This window comes from Orbicella franksi, chromosome 11 (genome assembly GCF_964199315.1).
Source record: "Orbicella franksi chromosome 11, jaOrbFran1.1, whole genome shotgun sequence".
In the NCBI taxonomy this organism is placed as follows: domain Eukaryota; kingdom Metazoa; phylum Cnidaria; class Anthozoa; order Scleractinia; family Merulinidae; genus Orbicella; species Orbicella franksi.
In genome coordinates this window covers 26,391,573-26,418,176 of record NC_138155.1, presented here as the reverse complement: position 1 = coordinate 26,418,176, position 26,604 = coordinate 26,391,573, and the positions used below count along the sequence as shown (strand labels likewise).

At 39.4% G+C, this 26,604-nt stretch overlaps 1 protein-coding gene and 1 long non-coding RNA gene across 2 annotated transcripts in view; one reads left to right on the top strand and one right to left on the bottom strand.

Moving 5' to 3' along the window:
• Positions 1–6,319, bottom strand: part of LOC145460626 (uncharacterized) — a 104,392-nt gene extending 98,073 nt beyond the window's left edge. The window contains exons 1-2 of the long non-coding RNA XR_014039872.1: positions 4,530–6,319; positions 4,033–4,080 (exon numbers count right to left, since the gene is read on the bottom strand). This is a non-coding gene — a long non-coding RNA (uncharacterized LOC145460626). The remainder of the gene's footprint in view (positions 1–4,032; positions 4,081–4,529) is intronic.
• A 13,805-nt stretch (positions 6,320–20,124) lies between these two features.
• On the top strand, positions 20,125–23,950 carry LOC145502239 (uncharacterized). Its single transcript, XM_081481492.1, has 3 exons — positions 20,125–20,171; positions 22,942–22,993; positions 23,303–23,950. Exons 1-3 carry the CDS (start codon positions 20,125–20,127, stop codon positions 23,948–23,950), a joined length of 747 nt encoding a protein of 248 aa, XP_081337618.1.
• Positions 23,951–26,604: the final 2,654 nt, after the last annotated feature.

The following is a 26,604-nucleotide window of genomic DNA, read 5'->3' as shown; positions in this document are numbered from 1 at the left end:
ACAATGCCTACATTGTTAATGTGTTTTCACTAGGACAATTTTAGCTAGATAAAGTCAGTCAGTCGGTCTGTAAACAAACACCTAGGAAGAATGTTCAGCTAGTTAATCAGCCTAGTGCAACTGATTGGTAGATTCTCCGAGCGATAATGACAGGGCTAAAGAACCAGTTGGCAAATATTCAGCATGTACCATGTTTCCAAATATTGGTTTCCGACCTCATTCTGTCAAACGCGCGCCATCTCCATTACAATGTTTACATTGTAATACCTACGCAACTGATTGGTAGATTCTCCGAGCGATAATGACAGGGCTAAAGAACCAGTTGGCAAATATTTAGCATGTACCACGTTTCCAAATATTGGTTTCCGACCTCATTCTGTCAAACGCGCGCCATCTCCATTACAATGTTTACATTGTAATACCTACGCAACTGATTGGTAGATTCTCCGAACGATAATGACAGGGCTAAAGAACCAGTTGGCAAATATTCAGCATGTACCACGTTTCCTAATATTGGTTTCCGACCTCATTCTGTCAAACGCGCGCCATCTCCATTACAATGTTTACATTGTAATACCTATGCAACTGATTGGTAGATTCTCCGAGCGATGATCAATAGGTCTGTCTATCTAGAAATTGTGGAGTAGTATAAATAGCAAGAACAATAAGCGTAAAATAATCATTAGGGGCCACGACGTTAGCGTGAACACGAGCTGGTCCGCTTGAAGTATATATTTCCCTACAATTTAAAAATATGGGCTCCTACGGGAAAATACCTTCCAGCATTCCCGGATTTTATTCAGCGGCATTGGAATTAAACGACGACAAATGTGCTATTTGCTATTTAGAGCTTCGAGAACCCGTACTACAGAAAACTTGCGGACATAGATTCTGTAGAGACTGTATGATGAGGTACGATTTGAATGAGTTACCGGTATCAGAATTTTTAATTAGTTTAGAATAGTGTGTTGTTTACGAGGTTCCGATTCCATTTTTTCTTTATTTTTTCCTGACTTTTTTGAATTCGATTTTAGGTTGGTACAGAAAGTCCTGCAGCTTTTGAATATTCATTTTTCAAAGCCAATTCGAGTGCCGTCAACCGAGTCAAACTTTTGAATTAGTTCGGTGTCGACAAAATTCAAATTTCAGGCTATCGATCCCTTAAGCCGTCTTTTTCTTACTCGTTTTTTCACCATCGCTACTGTATAATTTTGAGCATTTTGGTCACGAATAATTCTTCGAAGAATCACGTACTTCTGCTGGATAAAACCAGCTATCTTCAGTTTTCGAAAAACATTCTTCGTGTTAAAGGTATCAGTCCAAAAGAACAAATAACTGGAAACGGAACAAGACACCGCAATTTTAGTCACCGCAATTTGATGATCCCTCTAGGCCTGATTAAAATTGTTTTCTCAAGTGACCCTACAAAATACATCCACTTTCGATTCGCTCTTTAAACATTTCTGGGAAAATTGATACAACCGCTTTCGATTTACCCTTTGGCGTAGGTGTTACAATACCTACGCCACTGATTGGTGGGAATTTCTTTAAAGCCATGAACTTCCGGAGTATTATAAATAACAAGGTTTCAATTTTCTAAATTTTTGAAAGTTTCGCGCTTGACCGTGAATAAATTATTGATCAACTTCGTTGGCGTGAACAAGAGCTGGTCCGCTTGGAGTATATATTTCCCTTCAATTCAAAAATATGGGCTCTTACGGGAAAATACCTTCCAGCATCCCCGGATTTTATTCAACGGCATTGGAATTAAACGACGACAAATGCGCTATTTGCTATTTAGAGCTTCGAGAGCCCGTACACCAGACAACTTGTGGACATAGGTTCTGTAAAGACTGCCTGATGAGGTATGACTTTGAATGTGCTAATTCTATCAGAATTTTGCGTAGCGTTTCTCCGCTCTTTCATAATTTTCGCTTTACTCTCAACGTATTTTTTGTGAATCACGACTCCACCGTTCTAGATTTGTTAACTAAAATTGAGTTCATTCAAGTGCAGCTTAATTGTTGTGCCGAAAGTTTTGCGAACAACGGCGACGATTTAGGCTTGGCTTCGGACGAAGTCTCTGAGGGCTACCAAGAACAAAAGCCTATTCATTTTTGCTCAAAGTGAGATGTTGAGCCGGAACAATAGACCATTTCTGCATACGAGTGTGTTGTTTACGAGGTTCCGATTCCATTTTTTCTTTATTTTGTTTTCCCTGCCTTTTTTTAATTCGATTTTAAGTTAGTACAGAAAGTCGTGCAGCGTTTGAATAGTCATTTTTCAAAGCCAATTCGAGTAAACCGAGTCAAACTTTTGAATTAGTTGGGTGTCGACGAAATTCTAATTTCGAACTATCGACCCGTATGCCATCTTTTTCTTACTCGTTTTTTCACCGTCGCTACTATATAATTTTGAGCATTTGGCTGGCAAGGTTTTTTGTCTTGAAGACGTGCAACATGATTTATTATCCGTGACACATATCAGTAATATCTCAATTTGCCTGTTTGAAATATTGTTTGACTTGGTTTGCTGTTTATTGGAGCGCGACACAACAACATGATTGCAGCATCGATTTCGGCATAATGCTGTTGTAGGTAGCTCAGACTTGTGGTTCTCTTCCTCGCATTCTTCGCACTCGAGTTTTAAATGTCGCGGGCATTTCTCCGGTTTCCACCCGGGCCTTAGCTCGACTTGCAAGTCACGCCATGGAAACGGTAGCTCTTGCTGTGTGATACTTCATCAATCTTGGATTTCGTTTCTTTAGCTGTTTCGTTTAAGTTTTTGAAGATTACGAAGATTGAGAAACGTTTTCTATGGGGACCCTTTTTTCCATGATTTCATAATAGTTAAAAAGATATTTCACTTCAAACATGGCTGACCAATTCTCAATTCTCCACACTCTAAACTGAGTAGACTGCAGATTAGGAGATCTTTTGGTTTGTCAAATTCAGGAAATGAAAACAATCGCCGAAACAAGATCACGTAAACCATAATCTGCGAAAATACAAACATTCCAGCTCAATTTGTTGATCTTATGTTCACTGAGTCTGATCTGACTCTTGGAGCACTGAATGAGTATGCTCTGAAGTGTACATGATGATTGACACAAAACTGAAACTTAAAAATATTAGTAAGTTCACATGAAGCAGCGAGCAGGATCATTGTTCAATATCAAAGTGGACTATCAGGACAACGGGTATTTTTATATTTTTACGTCTGAGCATCAAGCCGGAAAAAATGATTCGAAATCAGCGATTTGAGAGAGTTGCCTGTTTGGTACAAAAAATGTAAACATTTAACTTTGAGATTGTATTTTCAACTAACTTGACCATTTGGCAGCAAATGTTAGAATCGACCAGTCAACAAGCAAAAAAGCCGAGGAACTTTATCAACGGAAATCTGATGCAATTCATTCACCTTGTTCTAAAAATTATTGGTGTAAACTTTTCATGAGTAGCCTTTGTGATAATTCGGGACAATGTAATTCGCGGTTCTATTCGCAGCCTGTTTTCAATATTTACTCACATCCGTAATATTTCATTTCAAGAGAAAATGAGGCCGGTTATAACGCGTCTTTTGTGCAAAATTGTGGTGAGTAGGATCGCTGTTTACGTGATGTTAATTTCAGCATGACCTCATTGTTACTCCGCGGTAGGCTTTTGAGCGTTGTGGATATTTCTCTCGTTCTGAGCTCGGCTTTCGCAGCTCCAGTTGTGGGAAGCTTAGGTAATGGGCTAAATGTTACAACACTTCAACCGAATCTTCAAGATTTGTTATCCAATGACAGGAAAAAGCTGGAAATCCGTCTGTGTTCGCAGGCTACGAAACTCAGTACTCAAAACTGCCGCCGCCTCCGAAAACACCTCTAGTGTAAGGCAATTCAAATTGGGCTTTGTGTCCCGCTGTCAATCTGATTTGATCCACACGAATAAGCAGACAATCAGTTGTGATAGTACAATTAATCTTGGAATTATTTTCTTTGACAATGTAATGTTCTACCCTTTGAGATATTTAAAGAATCAGACGTACCTTTTGGACTTTCACCTAGATAGCCAAGATTTCAGATCACCACAATGCCTAAAGTTAGAAAAATATTTATTTCACCTAAGATATTAGTGACTCCAGTTCTGGATTCAGTGCACTCTGCAAGTTGACTTCAAATTAGAGGATGTAAATTAGGGTTCCTTAGGGATTCAGGGAATTTAAAATTCGAACTAAGATCATGTAAACTAAACTGACTGGATTGGAAAAGTTATGTTGTTCGTGAAGCGAACTCAATGACAAACAAACAACTTAACTATTTTTTGGCAAGACACTTAACATAAACTGTCAGTAATTATAGACTGATCTTTAAATATCCGTTGATTATTTAGAATGGTCCTAAGTGGACTTGCGTAGTACCTTCAGTTTTGACACCTTACTTTTATGATAAAAAACATAAACCTAAACTTTCCAAATGTTGGTTTCATACTGAATATGTATTTTGTTTACAACATTCTAAGCTTTCTAGAGAGGGAATCACTCACATCTTAATGCGGCAGGCTGTTTTCAAAATGTAAGCAAATCGTGTATCGACAAAGCAAAGAACCAACTCTCCGCCGCGGAATCATTATTCTGTTAAGACACCCTGCAACGTTAAAACTTGTTATGAAGCATTTCAAGAATTATCTTTAGGACAAATTTTATTAAGGCGTCACGCACTGTGATGCATTCATTCTGACCTTGTAGGAAAGAAATTTACTGAATGTCTAGCTGAAGATTTGTAACATAGAATTGTAAGAGCATGCACAGTGTGTTTCATAGATGGTTTACAAAACACTATTTGTAGCACTTACAGTATTGGCCGCAAAGTGCTGTCTGCCACTATTATAAAATCATCAAATTAAATTTAAATTTGGCGATCGTCGCTGGAGTAATCAAGCCAAAAATAACTTGTAAACAAACTGATAGCTGAGAATTATTTTCAAAGCAACAACTTTAGATACCATAAAGACTTTCAATATCACGGCATAATCAGTAGAGATATTGCATACATACTTGAAACTTTGTTCACTTCAGCAGTTCTTCCATAGCCAAAGTAGAAAAGCGAAACGCTTTGATAAAGCCTTCCATCGAACACAACTACAAACCACCGTGGACATTTGCTACTTGGCTCGTATTAATGGCGGCTCATGGTGTCGCTGACAAATGGAAAAACGTTCATTATTCCTCTGTTACTGCGACGATCAGTGCGAAAATTGTCGAAACCAACACTTAACTTTTGTATGAAACAACTGGCGTCCCGAAGCCCAAGCCATGCACATGTTACCAGCGGTCAAGGCTGTAAGAATGCGCTGGCATCAATGCATGGTTATGAATAATTCCAAAAAGAATCACAGACTTCTGCTGGATAAAGCCAGCTTTCATCTGTTGTCGAAAAACACTCTTCAAGTTAAAGTTTTCCAAAAGAACAAGTGGAAACGGAATACGACACTTGCCGCAGTTTGATGATCTGTCTAGGCCTAATGAAAACTGATTTGTCAAGTAACGCCACAAATTACATCCGGTTTGATCAAAATCACGTGATGTGAATTGTGAGGAAAACAAAATATTTTTCCACGCGATTTGATTGGATAAAAAGTCAGTCGAAAGATCAACATGTAGGGCAACTTTGCAGATATTAGTAGTTATACACGCTCATAGCGCCGGTGTAGTGGACCATTTCCCTTTTTATTCAAAACCTGGACTGAAGTATTTACCCTAAAGCAGAACACTTTCCTCTCTCCGTGGATTTTATTCAACTACAATGGAATTTAGTGACAACAAATGCGTAATTTGCCCTTCGGAGCCTCAAGATGCAATTGCAACCGATTGTGAACATAGATTTTGTACAGGCTGTACCATGAGGTGTGTATGTGAGTTAACTGTATACGTTTTTATTATTTACCTGTCAACGAAATTCTGATTCCATTGTATATGATACCGTAAGTGTTTGAGCGTTTTGTTCCTCGATTTACTGCCTCTTTTGTTCGATTTTATAGTTTATTTATGGCCTTGGTAGCGGTAGAATATTCAATTTTGAAAGCGTCTTCATAATTTTGAAGTTTTGTTGTATCAATTCAGAGTTTTGGAGGTAGTCACTGGATGATAAGGCTTGAAAACTCGGTTGAAGTGTTGTAAAATTCAGCTCATTACCTAGACTCCACAAGCGGAGCTGCGAAAGTTGAGCCGGTTCGATTGGATCAAGAGAAATGTCCGCGACGCTCCAATCCCGAGTGTGAAGACTCGCGAGGTAAAGGAACACACCACAAAGGACTGAGAAAGTCTAATAGTACCGGATACGTAACACTTTTTTTTTCAGCGAGAAAAACTTCTAAAAACCAATAAAACCTGATGCCCGGATCCTCTTTACATTAATATCTGTATATTACACAGGTTTTGCTTTGGCCTGTAATGTTTTACGTGGGCTTATACCTTGTGAAATAGTGTAGCTGAGAGCAATCTAAACCAATGTTCAAAATTATATAGTGGTGTAAACTCGAATACAAAAAGATAAATAGCAAAACCCAGATGATAAGTCAAGAAAAGAGGATGGCTTACAATGTTATAGATAGTACAAGAAAGAAAACAGTCACTGGTTATGCGAATTTGCATTTTGTTTCATACAAATTATAATAGAGCGCGCCCTCGAACACACCTCCAGGGTAAGCTAATTAAAATTAGACTCTGTGCCCCGCTGTCAATCGGATTCGATCCACGCGAAAAAGCAGACGATCAAGAAGTTTGGGATGCGATTGCTGCTTTTAAACGTTATTAAACTAGCTCTTACCCCTGGGAAATGAAATTGTGATACTACAACAATCGTGGAATAGTAAGTTGATTATTTGGACTACTCCTAAGCGGACTTGCGTATGTTTTTTTGCAAACCTTAATTTTCAAGTTACGAAATATAAACCTAATTTGCCCAAATGTTGGGATGTGTTGAATTTGTTTACGATATTCTAAGCTTTTACGTGAAGGACTAATTCACCTCGTCATCATGGGCAGGCTGTTTTCAAAATGTAGAAAAATCATATGCCGACAACTCAGATTTTTTTAATGTTGAATGAATATTTGTTTACAGCATTCTAAGCTTTCAGGTGAAGGAATAATTCACCTCTTAACGGGACAGGTTGTTTTCAAAATGTAAGCAAATCGTGTATCAACAAAGTAAAGAACCAACTCTTCGCCGAATAATTATTCTGTGAAGACACCCTGCAACGTTACAACTTATTATGAGGCATTTCAATATAATAATCTTTACACCGAAATTTTAAGGCGTCACGCAATGTGATACATTCATTCTGACCTTGTAGGAAAGAAACTTTCTGAATGTCTAGCAGAATATTTGTAACATAGAGTTCTAAGAGTATGTACAGTGTGTTTGATAGATGGTTTTCACAAAACACGATTCCTAGCAGCATTGACCGCAAAGTGCTGCCTGCCACTACTATGCAATCATCAAACTAAAATGGCGATCGTCGCTAGAGTGATCAAGCCAAAAATAACTTGTATATAAACTCATAAAGGAGAATTCTTTTCAAAGGAACAACTTTAGATACCATAAAGACTTTCAATATCATGTTATGATCAGTAGAGATCACGAATACATACTTGAAATTTTGTTCACTTCAGCAGTTCTTCCATAGCCAAAGTAGAAAAACGAAATATTTTGATAAAGCCTTCCATTGAATACAACTATAAACTACCGTGGACCAGTGCCACTTCGCTCGTATTAATGGCGGCTCATAACGTTCTGATAAATGTGAAAACGTTCACTATTCCTTTGTTACTGGGACGATCAGTGCGAAAATTGTGTACAACCAACACTTTAAAAGGTAGTCGTACAAAACAACTGGCAGCCTGAAGCCCAAGCCATGCACATATTACAGCGGTCGAGGCTGTAAGAAGGCGCTGTCATCAATGCATGGTCATGAATAATTTCACGAAGAATCACAGACTTCTGCTGAATAAAGCCAGCTTTGATCTGTTGTCGAAGAACACTCTTCATGTTGAAGATTTCTAAAAGAACAAATAACTGGAAACTGAATACGACACTTGTCCCAATTTGATTATCTGTGTAGACGTAATTAAAATTGTTTTGTCAAGTAAACGCCACAAAATACATCCGCTTTCGAATCGCTCTTTGAACATTTCTGGAAAACGACATTTCTGGGAATCTAAAAACTAAATGTTTGGTTACTATGATTACGCTGACATTTGATTAAATGAATGTGGGCTCCTTTCCCGAACATTTTAGCGTGCCTTGATTTTGTCATATTTTGTCATATTTTTTCATGGACTCATGATCAGTCATACACGGAGTCCCTTGCATACGGCAGCAGCGCTTGCAATACGAGCGGCCCTCAAAACCGAGCGGTCCCACCGAAACGACACGATAAGAGTCATTTTGAGAGTGAAGAATGATCATCGCAGTTAATTTTCCAATTTAAGCAATTGGAAAGAAGAAGCCTGAAAAAATCAGGGCTTCAACGGGATTCGAACCCGTGACCTCCGCGATACCGGTGCGATGCTCTACCAACTGAGCTATGAAGCCACACATTGGGAGCGAGGTCAATTAATTGAGTTCATATCTTCCCGTGAGGAGTGAAATGATGTGAAGTTTATATGAAATAATTCATATATGAACTGCGGTTGTAGATGAGAGTGAAGAATGATCGGATATTTTATTGCAAAAATACCAAAATTTCAGCTATAATGTCGATTACCGTTTTTCCCCATACAAACCTTTATAAATTCAAACCGTTGTAACACAACACCACCACATACTGCAAGGCGAAGGTCACGTTTCGCGTAACCAAACTCGCTCGTTATGTAATAGTAGATGTCGGCAGTAACCGTGTCACGTTTCGCGCACTGAACGTTCGCATAAAGATTAAAAAAAAAAAAAAAAAATCCTCGCTTCGTGAGCTTGGGCCGCCTGTGATATGTGATGGCATTTCCTGCAGGAAAAAAGGTTGTCTGAGGTCAACGCTTTTCTTGTCAACTTACATAGGAGTTAGGGGATTACCCCATTTTACATTGAATTCTGATGTAGAGCACTCACTTAGCACGTGCCTCCACTCTGAACTGATAGGTAAATTCACAAGAAAAGAGACCTGATTGGACGGTTAACTTCGCAGCTCGATTTCGCGCTTGGTCAATATATTCAAGGGAGATAGCAAAAACAACATTGAAGCTATAGTACTGAGCAATTCAGTTGGACGGTGAACTAAAGCTGCGAACGCTGCTCCGCTTGGAGGATATATTTCTTTCAATTTAAATTTAGGGTTCGATAGCCCGTACCGCAGACAACTTGTGGACATAGATTCTGTAGAGACTGTATGATGAGGTACGATTTTGTATGAGCTAACTGTATCAGAATTTAACGTTCAAAATAGTGTGTTGTGTACGAAATTCCGATTCCATGTTTTCTTTCATTTTCTTAAATTCGATTTTACGTTACTGTTATAAAGTTTGTTGTGTGTCGTACGGGTGTTGTGGTTACGTGCGTCGCCATAGATTTTTTTCAAAACCAATCCTACTGAATCGAGTAAAACTTTTGATTAGTTTGGTGTCGGCTAAATTCCAATTTCGGACTATCGATCCCGTAAGCCATTCTTTTAATCTTAATCGTTTTTTCACCTTCGCTGCTGTATAATTTTGAGCATTTGGCGACACGGCTCATGCTCATAGCACATAACATATATAGGTCAGTCGCAAGATTTTTGGCTTGAAAACGTGAAAAAACTGTAAGATCATGTAAACTTAACTGACTAGACTATTGGAAAATTTATGTTCTTCGTAAAGCAAACTCAATAACAAAAATAAAGAAAATACTTATTTTCAGTTTAAACTTAGTCAGAGTGCGATCAGACTAAAACTTGTGAATAAAACTTGGCAAGATGCTTAGACATAAACTAGCATTAATTATTTTAAATATTGACTGATCTCGAAATTGTTTTAAGAATGTCGACGGAAAGACTTATTGAAACCTCCAGCGAGTATTTTACCTGAGGGAAGAAGTGCCCCATTCATAGGGCAGGCTGCCGGTCAGTTCAAAATGTTGGACAGAAAAAAACAGCAACACGTATTTGAATATCTCTCGACTGAATAATTTGTTGAAAGGTCATGCAACGATCTTGCAGCTTATTACTTAAAAACTCAGTGTGAAATGGTGCATTTCAACAGTTTTGTTTACGATGAAAATTTATCAGGTGAACCGTTACACAATGAAAGGAATTCAATTCATTTCGTTACTGGAGCGCAATTGCTTCTAGCTGCAGATATTTAGCAACATGGCGTTGTTACAGCACTTAGCTCGATGTTCGATAGATGAGTGTTTGTTACACGAAGAAGTCCTAACAAGGGCAATAATTAATTGGCTGCGATTCTGTCATAAATCAGACCAATGTCGTAAGATCAAACTAAAAACATCCGTATAGTTACATACTTGTCACTAACCTCTTTTAAAAAGAACTATTCAGAGTAGATAAGCTTAAAAATATTTTAATAGCATGTTGTAGTCATTAAAGCATGGAAATACATACTTGAATGTTTGTCCTCTTCAGAAGTTCTTCCAGAGCGTTGTTTGTTGCCGTGAAAACTCCCAAAGTAGAAAAGCGAAATATTTTGATGAAGCCTTCGATCGAATCACAAGCGTATTCAACTGTCCATGAACGACCTCTGCCACTTCGTTCTAATTAATGGCGACTAGTGATGTCGCTCACAAATGCGAAAACGTTAACTATTCCTGTTATACTGCGATGATCAATGCCATAGTTGTCCACAACCAATACTTTCAAAGTTAGTCCCGTATAAAACATCTGCTAGTTGGGGGTTCCTAGCCATGCACATAGTGTCAGCGATCACGGTTGTTAAAGATGCTTGATAGAAAGGCGCTGGCGTCAATGGTCATCAATGATTACACGAAGAATGACGGAGGTTTGCCGGAAAGATGGAGCTTTCATTTTTGGTCGAAGAACACTTGTTGAAGATTCGAGAAGAAGAAATAACTGGGAACTGAATTCGACAACGCCGCGATACATTGAAACAATGTGATGATCTGTCTAGACCTAATTAAAGTTGTTTTGTAAAGTAATGTCACAAGATACACCCGCTTTCGATTCGCTCTCTAAAAATACATTTTGGGAACGTTTGGTTACATGCTGATCTTATTGTTAGGTTCTCAGATAAAAAGTAAACGATTGGATGGTCACCGATTGTCATGCACGTGTTATGTTTTCGTATAATTGAAATCCCATATATATCCGTATAAATCCCAGAAACAACTTCCCCGTGCGGTAAAGCTACGCACCGGTGCTCCTCTTCGAGGATAAAAACACGGACTCCCACAAGAAAATGCCTTCCAGCATCCGCGGATTTAATTCAGGCACAGAGGAATTAAGCGACCACAAATGCGCTATTTGCTATTTAGAGCGCGGGCTCTTTTCCTGACATTGATATTGATTTTGATTGACAGAAAAAGAGAGAAAATACCAAGAACCTACATCTTAAAACGGTAAACCGTGCCAGCACGCGCTTACACCCTCAACTGATTGGTAGATTTTTAGAAGAAAGACACCTGATTGGATGGTCTATAGTCACGGTTAATTGCATGTACATTTAATAACAAAAACAACATCGTAGCTAAATATTCGAGCTTCGACGTTCGCGTGAACTCAAGCTACGTACACTGCTCCGTTTGGAGTATATATTCATATCAATCGAGAGATTATAATCTCGTGCATCAATTTGAAACCTCTAAAATATGGACTCCAATAGGAAAGAGCTTCGAGCATCTGTGGATTTAGTTCAGCCGCAGAGAAATTAAGCGACGACAAATGCGCTATTTGCTATTTAGTGCCTCGAGAGCCCTTAGTGCAGGCAACTTGTGGACATAGATTCTGTGGAGACTGCATGGTCAGGTACGATTTTAAATGAGCTACTTGTGTCACCAAAAAAATTTTGAAGTTAAGAAGAGTGCGTTGTTTACAACGTTCCGATTCCAATTTTTCTTCATTTTTTTTTTGGACTTTTTTAAATTTGACTTTGCGTTAGTATAGAAAGTCGTGTAATGTTTGAATATTAATTCCTGCAAGCCTATTCGACTGAATCGTGTCAAACTCTTGATTAGTGTGGTGTCGACAAAATTCCAATTCGAACTATCGATCACGTAAGCTTTTTTTTTTGTACTCGTTTTTTCACCGTCGATACTGTATAATTTTGAGTATTTGGCTGAGACTGTTCTCATATAGGTTTTCCATAGTGTTTTGGCTTGAAAATGTGAGGCATGATTTATTACCGTGACGCATGTGTAATATCTCAGTTTGCCGGTTTGAAATTTGTTTGACTTGGTTTGCTGTTTATGGGAGCGCGACACGAAAACACGATCTCAGCATCGATTTGCGCACAGTGCGCTTGTAGCTAGGTAGTCCTGGCTTGTGGTAAATTCTCTTCATCGCGCGATCGCGCTCTTCGTCCTCGGTTTTAAATGTCGCAGACAATCTTTCGTTCCGAACGGGGTAGCAGGTCGACTTCGAATTTAGGCTAAATTTTATTCCTATTGGTCAGACTGTTGATCACACCTCCTAACACACCTCCAGTAAACGCCAATTATATTCGAGCTCTGTGTCCCGCTGTCAATCTGATTCGAGGAACACAAATAAGCAGACGATCAACAGTCAATTACGTACTGGGATTGCAGAGATATATTGTTGTTAATCCTAAACGTTACTGTATTGTGACTTGCTCCGGGAAATGATACTGTGATGCTATATCAAACTTGGAAATATTTTCTTTGGCACCGGAATGAAATAAGGAGATGTTTTAGTTTGTGAATTCAGGATATAAAAAAATCGAAACCAAATCATGTAAAACATAAACTGCAAAAATATATTCCAGCTAAATATGTGTTCATTGATTGCATTATTATTGTAAATCATTGCCGACTCTTCGAGTACTGAATAAGTATGCTTTAAAGCTGTACATGATGATTGACTCATAATTGAACTGTCAAAATATAATATTCGTATGAATCGCTGTGTCAGGGAATTTTGAGTAAAATTTCAGTCCTAAAGTCGCCTATCTAGAGTTTCTGTCGAAGTTGGCAAGTCTAAAGAAAAATCGCCGAATACTACTCTTATCCTGCTAGCTTTCGAGAGTGTTCACAGCAGATTCAATAGCTTCGAATGTACTTAAAAAGATTTGTAGAAGCCGGTGTGATCAATTCTGACCAATTCTGACCAATTTTGATCAATTCTGACCAATTCTGACAATGCTGATCAATTCTGACCAATTCTGGCAATTCTGAACAATTCTGACCAATTATTCTGATAAATTCTGACCAATTCTGACCAATTCTGACCAATTCTGATCAATTCTGACCAAGGTTGACAATTCGGTCCAATTCTAACCAATTCTGACCAATTCTGATCAATTCTGACCAATTCTGACAATTCTGACAATTCTGATCAATCCTGACAATTCTGATGAAATCCAACTGGCAGACAGTCCTGACCGGTCGAAGTGGCAGATGAATTTGCAGAGAACTTCGAATTCGCCTTTCTCCTGTCCTTATGAGAGTTTAAAAATGTTCATGTCAACATAAACTAGTTGAACAATCGAAATTGCTCTTTAAACTTGAATTTAAACTGTACAGATTTGACTCCTATATTCAACTAAAATTAGACTTACGCTTGAAATTTGAGAGGTATCAAAAGTTATTTGGTTACATACCAGTCTCGAGCTTAAAAATGCCAACATCGTTCTTAATATGACCTCTTCACACTGCAGTGAGTTGGTTTACTAGTGCATATAAACGTTTGCATATAGAACAATTCACGAGTTCTCTGCAAAGGGAATCCAGGCAAGGAAATCACTGAATTAGTTTGATCTCTTTAATTCTTCTGAGTGAGCACAAGGAGAAGTAACAAGAACACCATTAATGCTTGACAAAATTCGGAGACATAGAAACAACAAATAGACAATATTAAAAAACAAAACCACGTAAAACTAATACGTATTTTCAAGTCAAACACTGACGAGTCGCAAGCTTGTGGCGAAAGTTGCCTCGAAGGCACATTTTTGTTTCAGCTGTTGCAATGAAAGTTCACCACTTTCGCTTAACTAAACAATGTTCCAAGCGTATCATAAGTCCCATCCACGACTGTTGTATTTGTTGTTTCGTGTTTTGCTAGAATTGATTCAAAACGAGTTGCTTGGCTACAGGTTCTGTGGATACCACCAGAGCCATAACAGCGAACACTGAAGCCACTGCTCTCTGTTTGTCTGTAAATACCAGAAGTTTTCTAGTTGAAGAATTTCCCGAGATCGAGCATACTATAAAATCAACATCATCTTGATGCTTATTGAGAGTCGAAATTATTAAAGACCTTCGACGGGAAGACTTATTGAAGCCTCCAGCGAGTATTTTACGCGAGGGAATAAGAGCCCCATTAGCGCAGGCTGCAGTCAGTTCAAAATGTTAAACAGAGAGAGAGAGAGAGAGAAAAAAAAACGACATGGATTTGAATAATTCTGCTAAAATTTCATGCAACTTGCAGCTTATTACTTCCAAAATCAGTTTGAAATGGTGCATTTCAACTGTTTTGTTTGCAATGAGAATTTATTAGGTGGAAGCGTTGCACAATGAAAGGTATTCATTCCGTTGTTACAGGAGCGCAATTGCTTCTAGCTGCAGATATGCAACATGAAGTTGTTAGAGCACTCAGCTAAAAACATCCTTCTACAAACTTGTCACTAACGTCTCTTAAAAAGTACTATTCTTAAAACATTTAATATCATGTTGTAGTCATTAAAAAGCATGGAAATACATACTTGAATGTTCGTCCTCTTCAGAAGTTCTACCAGAGCATTGTTTGTTGCTGTGAAAACTCCCAAAGTAGAAAAACGAAATATTTCGATGAAGCCTTCGATCGAATCACAAGCGTATTCAACCGTCCATGATCGACCTTTGTCACATCGCTCGTATTAATGGCGACTCGAGATGTCGCTCACAAATGCGAAAACGTTAACTATTCCTTTTATACTGCGACGATCAGTGCCACAGTTGTCCACAACCAACACTTCAAAAGTTAGTCCCGTAGAAAACATCTGCTAGCTGGGCGTTCCTAGCCATGCTCATAATATCAGCGGTCACGGTTGTTAAAGATGCTTGATAGAAAGGCGCTGGCGTCAATGGCCATCAATGATTACACGAAGAATCGCAGAGATTTGCCGGAAAGATGGAGCTTTCATTTTTGGTCAAAGAAGACTTGTTGAAGTTTGGGGAAGAAGAAATAACTGGGAACTGAATTCGACAACGCCGCGATGCATTAAAACAATGTGATGATCTGTCTGGACCTAATTTAAAATTGTTTTGTAAAGTAACGTCACAAAATACACCCGCTTTCGATTCGCTCTCTAAAAATACATTTTGGGAGTGTTTGGTTAGCACGGGCAAGGAACTGCGTCCGGCTGCGAAGCAAAAATCACGTGATACACAAGCGGACAAAAGGCCAAGGAAAAGACGGACGTTTCATTAGGTATATATAACGACGAAAGGTCAAGACGTGGGCGAGATTTGCAGATATTAGGTACACACGCACATGGCGGTTCGGTGGATTATTTCCCTTTTTATTCAAAACCTGTTCTGAAGTATTTACCCCTAAAGCGGAACACTTTTCTCTATCCGTGGATTTTATTCAATTACAATGGAATTTAGTGAAAACAGATGTGTTATTTGCTGTTCGGAGCTTCAAGATGCAATTGTAACCGATTTTCGACATTGTAGAGGCTGTATCATGAGGTGTGTATGTGAGTTAACTGTATAAATTTTCATTAGTTTGCAGTCAGCGAAATTCTGATTCCATTGTATATGATACCGTAAGTGCTCGAGCGTTTTGTTCCTCGAGTTAATATTGCCTTTTTTATTCGATTTCATGTTTTTTTTTTTTTTAAGGCCTCGGTAGACCTCGGTAGCGCTAGAATATTCAATTCTGAAAGCGTCTTCATAATTTTGAAGTTTTGTTGTACCAATTCAGAGTTTTGGAGCGGGGAGAGGTGGTGGGTAGTCACTTGTTAATAAGGCTTAAAAGCTCGGTTAAAGTGTTGTAAAATTCAGCTTATTACCTGGACTCCACAAGCGGAGCTGCGAAAGTTGAGCCAGCTCGAAGGGATCAAGAGAAATGTTCGCGACGCTCAAAACCCGACGGTGTGAAGACTCGCGAGGTAGATAAGGACTAAGAAAGGTTACTAGTGCTGGATACACAACTCTTTTTTTTCGGCGAAAAAAACTTGCAAAAACCTATAAAACCTGATGCTGGGATCCTCATCACATTATGTATATTACACAGGTCTTGCTTTGGCCTGTAATGTTTTGCATTTTGTTTGCAAATTGTCATAAAGCGCGCCTCCGAACGCACCTCCAGTCTAAGCCAATTAAAATTAGGCTTTGTGCCCCGCTGTCAATCGGATTCGATCCGCACGAAAAAGCAGACGATTAATAAGTTTAGGATACGATTGCATGCTGCGGTTAAAAGTTACTAAACTAGCTCTTGCTCCTGGGAAATGAAATTGTTATACTACATCAATCGTGCAATAGTAAGTTGATTATTTAGACTACTCCTAAGCGGACTTGCGTACGTTTTTTGTAAACCTTAATTTTTAAGCTACGAAATATAAACCTAATTTGCCTAAATGTTGGATGTATTGAATTTGATTACGATATTCTAAGCTTTTACGTGAAGGACGTATTCACCTCTTCATGGGCAGGCTGTTTTCAAAATGTAGAAAAATCATGTATCGACAAACCCAAATTTTCTTAATGTTGGATGTATTGGGTATGTAATTCTAAACTTTTACGTGAAGTTACGATTCACTTTTTCATGAGGCAGGCTGTTTTCAAAATGTAAGCAAATCGTGTATCAACAAAGCAAAGAACCAACTCTAGATCTCGGCCCAATTATTCTGTTAAAACACCCTTTGACGTTGCAGCTTGTTGTGAGGCATTTCAATGTAATGATCCTTACGCCAAAATGTTATTAAGGCGTCACGCACTGTGATGCCTTCATTCTGACCTTGTAGGAAAGAAATTTGCTGAGTCTTTAGCTGAAGATTTGTAACATAGAGTTGTGGGAGCATGCACGGTGTGTTTGATGGATGGTTTTGCAAAACACGATTGCTAACAAGTGCAGTATTGGCCGCAAAGTGCTGACTTCCACTACTATGAAATCATCAAACTAAATTTAAATGGCGATCGTCGCTAGAGTGATCAAGCCAAAAATAACTTGTATACAAACTCATAGCTGAGAATTCTTTTCAAAAGAACAACTTTAGAGACCATAAAGACTTTCAATATCATGGCATAATCATTAGAGATATTGAATACATACTTGAAACTTTGTCCTCTTCAGCAGTTCGTCCAGAGCACAGTTTGTTGCTGTACAAACTGAACTCCCAAAGTTGAAAAGCGACATGTTTTGATGAAGCCTTCCAACGAATACAACTAACCACCGTCGACCATTGCCAATTCGCTCGTGCTAATGGCGGCTCGTGATGTGATGTGACGATCAGTGCGAAAATTGTCTACAACCAACACTTAACTACCGTATAAAACAAATGGCAGCCCGAAGCACAAGCCGTGCAGATATTACCAGCAATCGAGGCTGTAAGAAGGCGCTGGCATCAATGTGTAGTCACGAATAATTCCACGAAGAATCACAGACTTTTGCTGGATAAAATCAGCTTTCATCTGTTGTCGAAAAACACTCTTCGTGTTGAAGATTTCAGTCCAAAAGCAAAAATAACTCCCCAATTTGGTGATCTGTCTAGACGTAATTAAAATTGTTTTGTCCAGTAGAAACATCCGCTTTCGATTCGAATGCGCAAGTTATAATGAATTTCTGGGAAAATGATTAGTTCTGGGAAAATGATTAGTTCTGAGAAAATGATTAGTTCTGGGAATCCAAAAGTCTGGTTGCCATGTTTATGTACATGGTTATGCATGAGCTCAGTAGTTGGCAACACATGATTTAGGATTCAGTTTTACCTTGCTGAACTGATTGGTAGATTCTCAGAAAAAGAGGTCTGATTGGATGGTTTAATTGTCACGAATGATTTCCTGTAAATTTAATAACCAAAGCAACACATGATCGAAGTTAAATTTTCGAGGCGCGACATTCGCGTGAACTTAAGCTACGTACAGTGCTTAGCTTGGAGGATCTTCAATTTAAGACCTCTAAAATATGGACTACAAAAGGAACGGAGGTTCAAGCATCTGTGGATTTAATTCAGTCGCAGAGGAATTAAGCGACAACAAATGCGCTATTTGCTCTTTAGCGATTCGAGAGCCCGTACTGCAGACAACTTGTGGACGTAGATTGTGTAGAGCGTGTATGATGAGGTACGATTTTGAATGAACTAACTGTATCAGAATTTAAAGTTACAAACAGTGTGTTGTTTACGAAATTCCGATTCCATTTTTTCTTCATTTTCTTTCTTGACTTGTTTTAAATATGATTTTACGTTATAGTATAGAAAGTCGTGTAGAGTTTGAATATTCATTTCTCAGAACCGAGTCAAACTTAAGCGTTTGGTGTCGACAAAATTCCAATCTTGGACTATCGATCACGAAAGACATCTGTTTCTTACTCGTTTTTCACCGTCGACGCTACTGTATAATTTTGAGTACTGCTCTCATATAGGTTTTCGCAAGTGTTTTGGCTTGAAAACGTGCGACATGATTTTTAACCGTGATGCATATGATCTGTAACATCTTAGTTTAGTGTGACTTTGCTGTCTATGGGAGCGCGTCACGAGAACACGATCTCAGCATCGATTTCAGCAGTCCTTTGCGGTTGTAGGTATTCCTGGTTTGTGGTACTCTTCATATTTTCCCAGTTACGGATATAAACATGTAAAGTACACGGCTGCTCTTTTTACAAAGATACTCTTTGAACGGTTCGAAGGGATTGATATGATGAACCACAAGCGCTGAAAAAGTAAAATTCCACATGGATGAAGCCAAGTTTACCCTCTGTGGAACCTCTTGTTCCTGTGTCAAACGAGCTCTACTTGGCTATGCAGTGGCCCTCGAAGGGTCAATCGGCTGATAGTTTTGCTAGGAAAATTTGCTTCTCGACAGAAAGGTTTCGATCAAATTATCTTTTTTGGCCGACAAAAAGTACCAAATAACGATTTCCAATGCGCTAAAACCACAAGAAGCAAATGGGTTAGAATATCTGACGAAAATTCTGCGTCTTTTTTCATCTTTGGGCGACGGTTTTGAATTTCGTCCAGTTCTGAGATTTTTAGTCCATTTCTGACAAATTTTCTTACGGGGAATCCCCTATTTTATTTACCTCGCGCGATGATTGGATAAAAAGTCAAGCCATTAATTAAGCCCATCGATTTTTTTACTGATTTTGAGTATTTGGTTTAGACTTCTCTTATCAACATTGTTTTGGCATGTTATCAGTAGATGATTACGGGCTTAAGCTAAAACCGTGTAATATGCATGTACAAGCAATGAATAGAAGATCCAGACATCAAGTTTTATAGGTTTTCGCAAAATCTCTTTCCGTTTAAAATTTATGTGACTTGGTTTGCTGTTTATACTGACCAGCGCGATAAGGCTCGTCATCTTAGTACCGACTCATGTCAGTACCAGCCTCTCGCTCTTCGTACTCGGGTTTTCGCGGACATTCCTAGCTAGCTCAACGAGAGCTCAGCTTTCGCAACACTGCTATATAAACACACATATTGTTGGCTTGATAGCTCAGTTGGTGCAGCACTGCACAGGAATCGCAGAGGTCATGGGTTCGATCCCGTTCAAGGCCTGAATTTTTTTTCAGGCAACTGCTTAAGTTGTGTTTATAACTGCTATGATCAATCATGGCTACACATATTTCTGTTTTGTTTAAATTGTTATACACCCCCGCCTCCGAACACAATTCGAAAACTCAGGCTCTGTGCCCCGCTGATAATCTGTTTCGATCCACACGAATAAGCAGACGATACTGAGACATTCTGAGTCTAATCGTTACTGAGATATGATACTTCCGATACCAAATCAATCTTGAAAAGATTCTATTTGGCACTGGCATGTTCAATCTTTTAAGTTCATTGAGTGAAGACTACGATGAAGAAAGGTACGTTCGATTTCGGTGTCAACACAATGCAATAATAACAAATTATTTCACTTCAGAGGTTACTGACCAATTTCTGAATTCAGCGCTCTCTAAAAGTAGACTTTAAATTAATAAGTAAATTTGTTTTCCTCACAAATTCAGGAAATCTAAAACTTGTGTAAAACCAGAAAGTTCAAAATTACCTATTCCAGTTGAATTTGTTCACTGCTTATTATCGTAAATCACTGATTTACCGGTCCCCAGGCTCTTGGAGCACTGAATTAGTTTGCTCTGAAGCCGTGGTCATGATGATCGACACAGAATTGAAATTTCAGAGTGGGTTTTCATGTTTACATAAGCTGGTATGTGTCAGTGTCGAGCTGGCAAAGACTCAACCAAATACGGTGATCTCAGAGAGTGGCTTGTTTGATACATGCTAGATTCAGTACAAAGATCTAACCAGTTTGAGTATGTATTAACGAGTCATTAACTTGGCCATCGGCTCCTGCTTTTGTTAATGTTGAATTATTCAGTTTGAATATAACAGCCGGTACACACACTTTTAATGAGACCAAATAGCAACGAAACATTTTCTGAAAATGGTTTAGTTATAGACATGAGGGTCATGTAGCGTAGAGCTATTTGAACACGCCATAGAACAAACCGCCGAGAATCTCGTGAAAGTCAGTGTTCCGCCATCTATTTATACTACCAAAGCTAATCCATGAAGCAACACTTTCCCCCGCGATCAAACCAACTGACACGCAAGGTACGAACAAACTCAATTACCGAAGCATTCCATCAGATCAATTACCAAGACATCTAAACAGATCTTAGACTTTTAATTAATATCGTGCAAAAATACAAATAAGTGACAAATGTACATACTTGAAAATTGGTCCACTTCGAAGTTTTCCTCAGTAACAGGCCAGATAAATCACAATCCGTTGGTACAAGAAGCTAGAAGACGGGCTATCGGGGAAATCAAGCGAGGCCGAGATCGCGTCCAGAAAGCCTTTGAATACAGTCGACTCTTATTAAAAGCTACCACCCTCGCCACACTGCTCGTGACGGCAGTAGAGTTAACGTTAGTGATGTCGCAGACAAGTACGAAAGCTAACTTGATGAGACATTATCAGATTCCGAGCTGCAATCATCCTCGATCCACCTTGAACGTAAAACTCAAACTCGTCACTAGTTGTAACTCTGTAAACAATCACGGATGCGTGGGCGGCGACGTCTGTCTGTCCTTTACTCCACAGTTATTCAACGTTCGAGTTAAATTCAATGCGCTCTGAGTTTAAAAAACACAGCAGTACTTGAAGAATGACTAAGTTACTGCAAAACCTTGAAAGTCTGAAATGTATGTCAGACGTGTTAGGAGAGGTGCGTGGGCGTGCGGAGAAGGACGACTGTGTCTGAAAGTCTGAATTCGGTGTTGTGTAATGCCACCCAGTGACGTCGCACATCAATGGACAATTGTGAACCATTTACATACGAGTGCGTGACGTAAGCATTGCAGCGCTAATTGGGGCACTGTAAATGAAGAAACAAATTTTGTAAATAGAACTGAAAGTTGTTAGACTTCTGATCGACTTCTACTGCGCATTTTGGAAATTTGGGCGTGAAGACGTCATCGATCTACGTGTCGATCTACTTACAGACTATCTCACAAAGGTATTTCTGCTTTAACCTATCACAAACGGATATTGCGGAGCCGTAAACAAGCCTCTGACAACTCATAACTAAACTGTTCTGAATTTTCTAGAATGTCACGCCAAGGCGTATCGATAAACAGACTGCCTAACGTCTCAAAGCCGGTAACTTCCGCTTTTAGCCCATTACAAAAGGATATCGCGGAGCTGTAAACAAGCCTTTGTGACAACTCAGTCTATATTTATCGCTGGTTTGAATTTCTAGAACGCCACGTTATGATGTATAGATCTACCGGACTGCCTCAAAAACAAGCCTATGTTACAACTCGGTCTATTTATAACTGTACGTCACACTAAGTTCAGGAAGTTTTTGAATATTATTTAAGGAACCGCACTCGCGGTTCGTACACAGATTACTTGAGGTAGTCGATCGACGTAAGATTAGACCGAAAACTGGCTTATAAATACTCAACCGGTCACAGATCGAACAGATCTGGGGGATAAAATCTTGAAAGGGAACCGGTCCACTTTTGCTTTGGAACTTCGATCCCCGGTACAGACCTGCTGTGGCCTCAGATGTCCATGCAAAACCTTCTTTCAGATGCGGAAAATAAGGTGCGAGAGGAACTCAGTTTAAGGCCTTGTTAGAGAAAAAAATCGATCGCGTGTAGCGAGGACCTTGAGTGTATAATATGCTAGTGTACAGAAAATCAATATTTGTGGTTAATAAGGATATTAGTCTGCATACGAGCCAAGTGGCTCATCAGGCCGGAGCTTATCCCGGTTTCTACAGCGTGAAGCGATTAGGAGTATCTCTATTCCCCTCCTGGATAGGATGCTAGTCCATCGCAGGGCTACACCCAGCATTAAATTCGCCGGTACTCATTTATATACCTGGGTGGAGAGGCACTGTGAGATTCAGGTGTCTTGCCCAAGAACACAACACAATGTCGCCTGCCAGGGTTCGAACCCGTTACGCCCGATCCGGAGACGAACGCGCTAACTATGAGGCCAACGCACCTCCCATTGGGATATTGAAAGTGGTTTTATTACCTTCCAAAATGATATTTGATACTGAATAACTTTAATATGTTTACCTTGGTGACAGTAGTATAATTTCTTAACTTTTTTTGAAGGAGGAATGACTCAAGATGCCCTATTGATGACCAGCCGTTAATAGAGGCAGAGGTGTGTAAAAAAAGCCTTCATTATATGTCGACTACTGCCGTGCGGTTAGTTATGCGAACTTTAATCAATGACAATCGTGCCTAAAATGGTTGTGTGCTTAGAGAACTGAACACTAATAGTATACAATAAATAGCTAATACTGCAAGTCAGTACACAAAAAAATAAACAAAAATATTGCGTTCTTGACGGGTGACGGTTAATTCTTTTTATGGTAAATTTGCTTTCTGCAACTCACCAAGTCTGGCAATGTTTGTAGTGCTGAACAAACCAACCGTAACTGGACTAAAAAATTGTGGTGTATGATTTTAGACCTGCATAAAGTTCTACTTCTTATTATCACGTGATACCAGTCAGTGTTTGTTGTTTTATGTAACTTTAAACATTCTTCTTCAGCAAGCAATTGGTGATCAACATAGTGACGCAGGTCTCCCCACTCAAGAGTCCCATGACACAGTTCAAACTCAACAGCTAGAAATCCTAGTACAAGAACAGCACGCATACTTCCAGCTGGGGGTTTGTGGTGCCGGGACAAGTGGAAGTTCTCACCATGTCGAGGAAGAAGGAGCTGGAAGGCTCTACCATCGGTGTGGACACCACCAGCTACCCTGCCAGCGTGCAGAGGATAACCAGGCAAGTGGATTGAGTCGGCGTTTTTCAGGAATTCGTCAAGCTGGTGGCCAGAGGGCAAGACCACAAGGTGGTCAGTTCCACAATAGATTGAATGCCCCTGTTGAAGAGGAGGAACCAAACCACGGATATCATTGTGGATATGGTCTGCAAGGTAGAGTGACTTCCACTCAGCAGAAGGAACAAATCACTGAGAATTGCTGCGGCACACAAGAACTGCAGCAGTTATCAAATGAAACCCTTCGCAGGCGAGTAGTAATGTCGGAAATTGTACAATTGGCCTTATTTTTGCCGGTAATCGTTTGTTTAAGATTTAAGGACTTACTTTGATCGTTGTTCTGGGCTCTAAGTTTTGAGAAACGCTGCATGCTTTGTATGTTCCTTACGGCTAACAGTAGATGCGTCTTTCAAAGTAGCCGTTTTCTGGTCGATACGAAACCATTTCCATTCGGAAATATGCTTTCGTGCAAGAAACAGCTAGGGAGCAATTGATAGAAATTTTAGAAGATAAGTGTTAGTAGAGCTTTCATTTTTTGTCGAAAATCACCCTTCATGTTGAAGATTTTCAGAAGAACGAATAACTAGAAACTGAATACGACATTGCCGCACTGCTTCGAAACAATCCGATATCTGTACCTAATATCATAATTGTTTCCGCTTTCGATGAAGCCATCATTGACTGATCTGTTCAATCTGGTTACCATGGTTACGCTGACATTTCATTGAGTGAAAGAACTTGTTCCGCTGCAAACCACGAAAGCAACAACAACAACAACAACAACAACAACAACAAACCTTTATTAACGTGTCTGGGGTATTTAGCATTGCTGCTAATTGGGGAGACACACAAAAAAGAATTATGAATGTAAAAATGAATAAGTATATATTAAAAAAGTTAATAAGTAAATATTAAAATATTAATAAGTAAATATGAAAGTCAGGTCAGGATAAACATAAGGAACAGTTTTCACAATTATCCCCAAGTAAAGATGCTATGTCTCTTCTTCTTATAGTTGATATGAAGGAATGTAAGGTATCACTGTTCTTTTCATCTCTTGAAAGTCTTGACCACAAGTATGGACCCATGTATCTTATAGAGTGTTTCCCGTATCTTACAGTCCGAAATCTTGGTATCTTAAAATAATTTTCGTTCCGAAGTTGGTATGTCGTTCTATTTTCTTCAAACATATTCTGTATGCAGATTGGTATCAGCTTATGTTTAACTTTGTACATTAGTATTGCCAAATCTTGTAACCTTAGGTTGTATAGAGTCGTTAGTCCAGCTTTCTTAAGTAGTTCATCGTATGTAGTAGATTTGTCCTTGAAAACAATGCGAAGAACACGCTCTTGAATCCTTTCAAGTTTCCTTCTATCCGATTTTGTACAAATCGCACCATTGTTTTATGCTCGATTACACCCACGCGTTGGATTTGAATAAAACCCCAGATTTGAATAAAACCCCAGCAAGCAATTTCACTGGCAAAAATAATACAAAGAGCACATGCAATTACAAAAGTCAAGATAACAAAAATAATTTTAGACAATGTCAGGAATGTCTTCAATGTAACCGTCAATTTTTTACTTTTTTGAAGGAATGGCCCAGGCGGATGCCCTGTTGATAATGAACCTCCATTAGAGTCAGTGGTAAATATGGTATTCTTTCCCAGATAGTACTTAAGCCTATACCTCTTTGCGTATTGTCCGTATTGGTAAACAATGCATTTCCTCTGAGTAAATATGGTTACAACTAAATTGTGAAGCAGTCTGTTTCTGGCTCAGTGGAAGTGCGTAATATATATAACGACTGTGCAATAATTATTAATAGAGGGAAGCAGACGCCGAAAGTTACCTCGATCGTAATCGTTTGTGCACGGATTATTTGTTCCTATAGCTACGAAAGAGAACGATTCCTTTGATTGTTCCGCTAAAGCTTGCTAACGTCAGAGGCTATTTCATCTGGGAAAGACACCATTGCTTTATGCTCGATTACACCCACGCGCTGGATTTGAATAAAACCCCAGCTTCGAAAATAAGGATATGACATTTGAATTTGCCTTTGCATGTGACACAAACGCCCGCGACAAGCGAAATTTTCTCTCTGGAGCAGCGAAAATGCCATTCCCTAATCATTTAGATGAATCAGTCAGCGACTCCATCGTAAGTTCAGAATCTTAATTTCATTTTCAGTCATCTTCTCTCTATGCTTTACCGGACGGCGCTTCTGTGATTTTGCTTTTCCGTATCGGCTAAATATTGGTTTTTAGAGGAGTTTAAACTTAATGTGTTATTTTATAGCTAAGGGAAAGCAGATTTTTCAAAACAAAATTATTTTGACATGGTTTAGTGATGGTAGTTCAATATTCAATTTTTAAAGCTATCTTCGCTGTTCTCGACATTTTCGCCGTGGGTGTGAAGCCGCTTCTGCTTCTGTCCTATTTGTAGTCCTTCGTAGTATTTGGTTATGTTGTCCGCAATCTGCACAGCAGTACTAAATGCATGAAGTCATTTGCTTGTATTCTGTTTATTCTAGCCCAGCAATGGTGGTCAGGGCTGCGTTCCGAGCGGCGACACTCCTCCAGTTGAGCCACCTGCCGAGCAGGGGGTCTCTGAACAAGGACAACAGCCAGGTTATCAGCGGGAACGTGACGAACATGGCGTTGGACCAACCCCTCCTGACAAGGTGACGGAGCAATCCCGAGAGCGGAATCCGACCAACCAGCAGGGCGATGATGGTCAGGTTGATGGACTGACCTACCTCAGGGCAACTGGTGGACAAGCCAGTGTAGTTACTGCATCTTGCCCCATTCCAGAAACGGAAGAGATCGCAGGGCATTTGCTGAATGCGCGTGAGAGGCAGCCAGTTTACCGGCAGAGCGATGTCGGAGGAAGCAGTGGTGTGAACCAATCTATGTTAAATGGTGGAGGGGTCACATCCAGAGAAGAATCCTCCATCCAAGAACCGGCTGCATGTCAGCTGGTGAATG

Coding starts and splice junctions, on each gene's coding strand:
- LOC145502239 (XM_081481492.1), top strand. CDS start 20,125: ATGTTCAATCTTTTAAGTTCATTGAGTGAAGACTACGATGAAGAAAG. Junction 20,172..22,941: donor GAAGACTACGATGAAGAAAG/GTACGTTCGATT, acceptor CTTTTTTTGAAG/GAGGAATGACTCAAGATGCC. Junction 22,994..23,302: donor AGCCGTTAATAGAGGCAGAG/GTGTGTAAAAAA, acceptor GTATGATTTTAG/ACCTGCATAAAGTTCTACTT.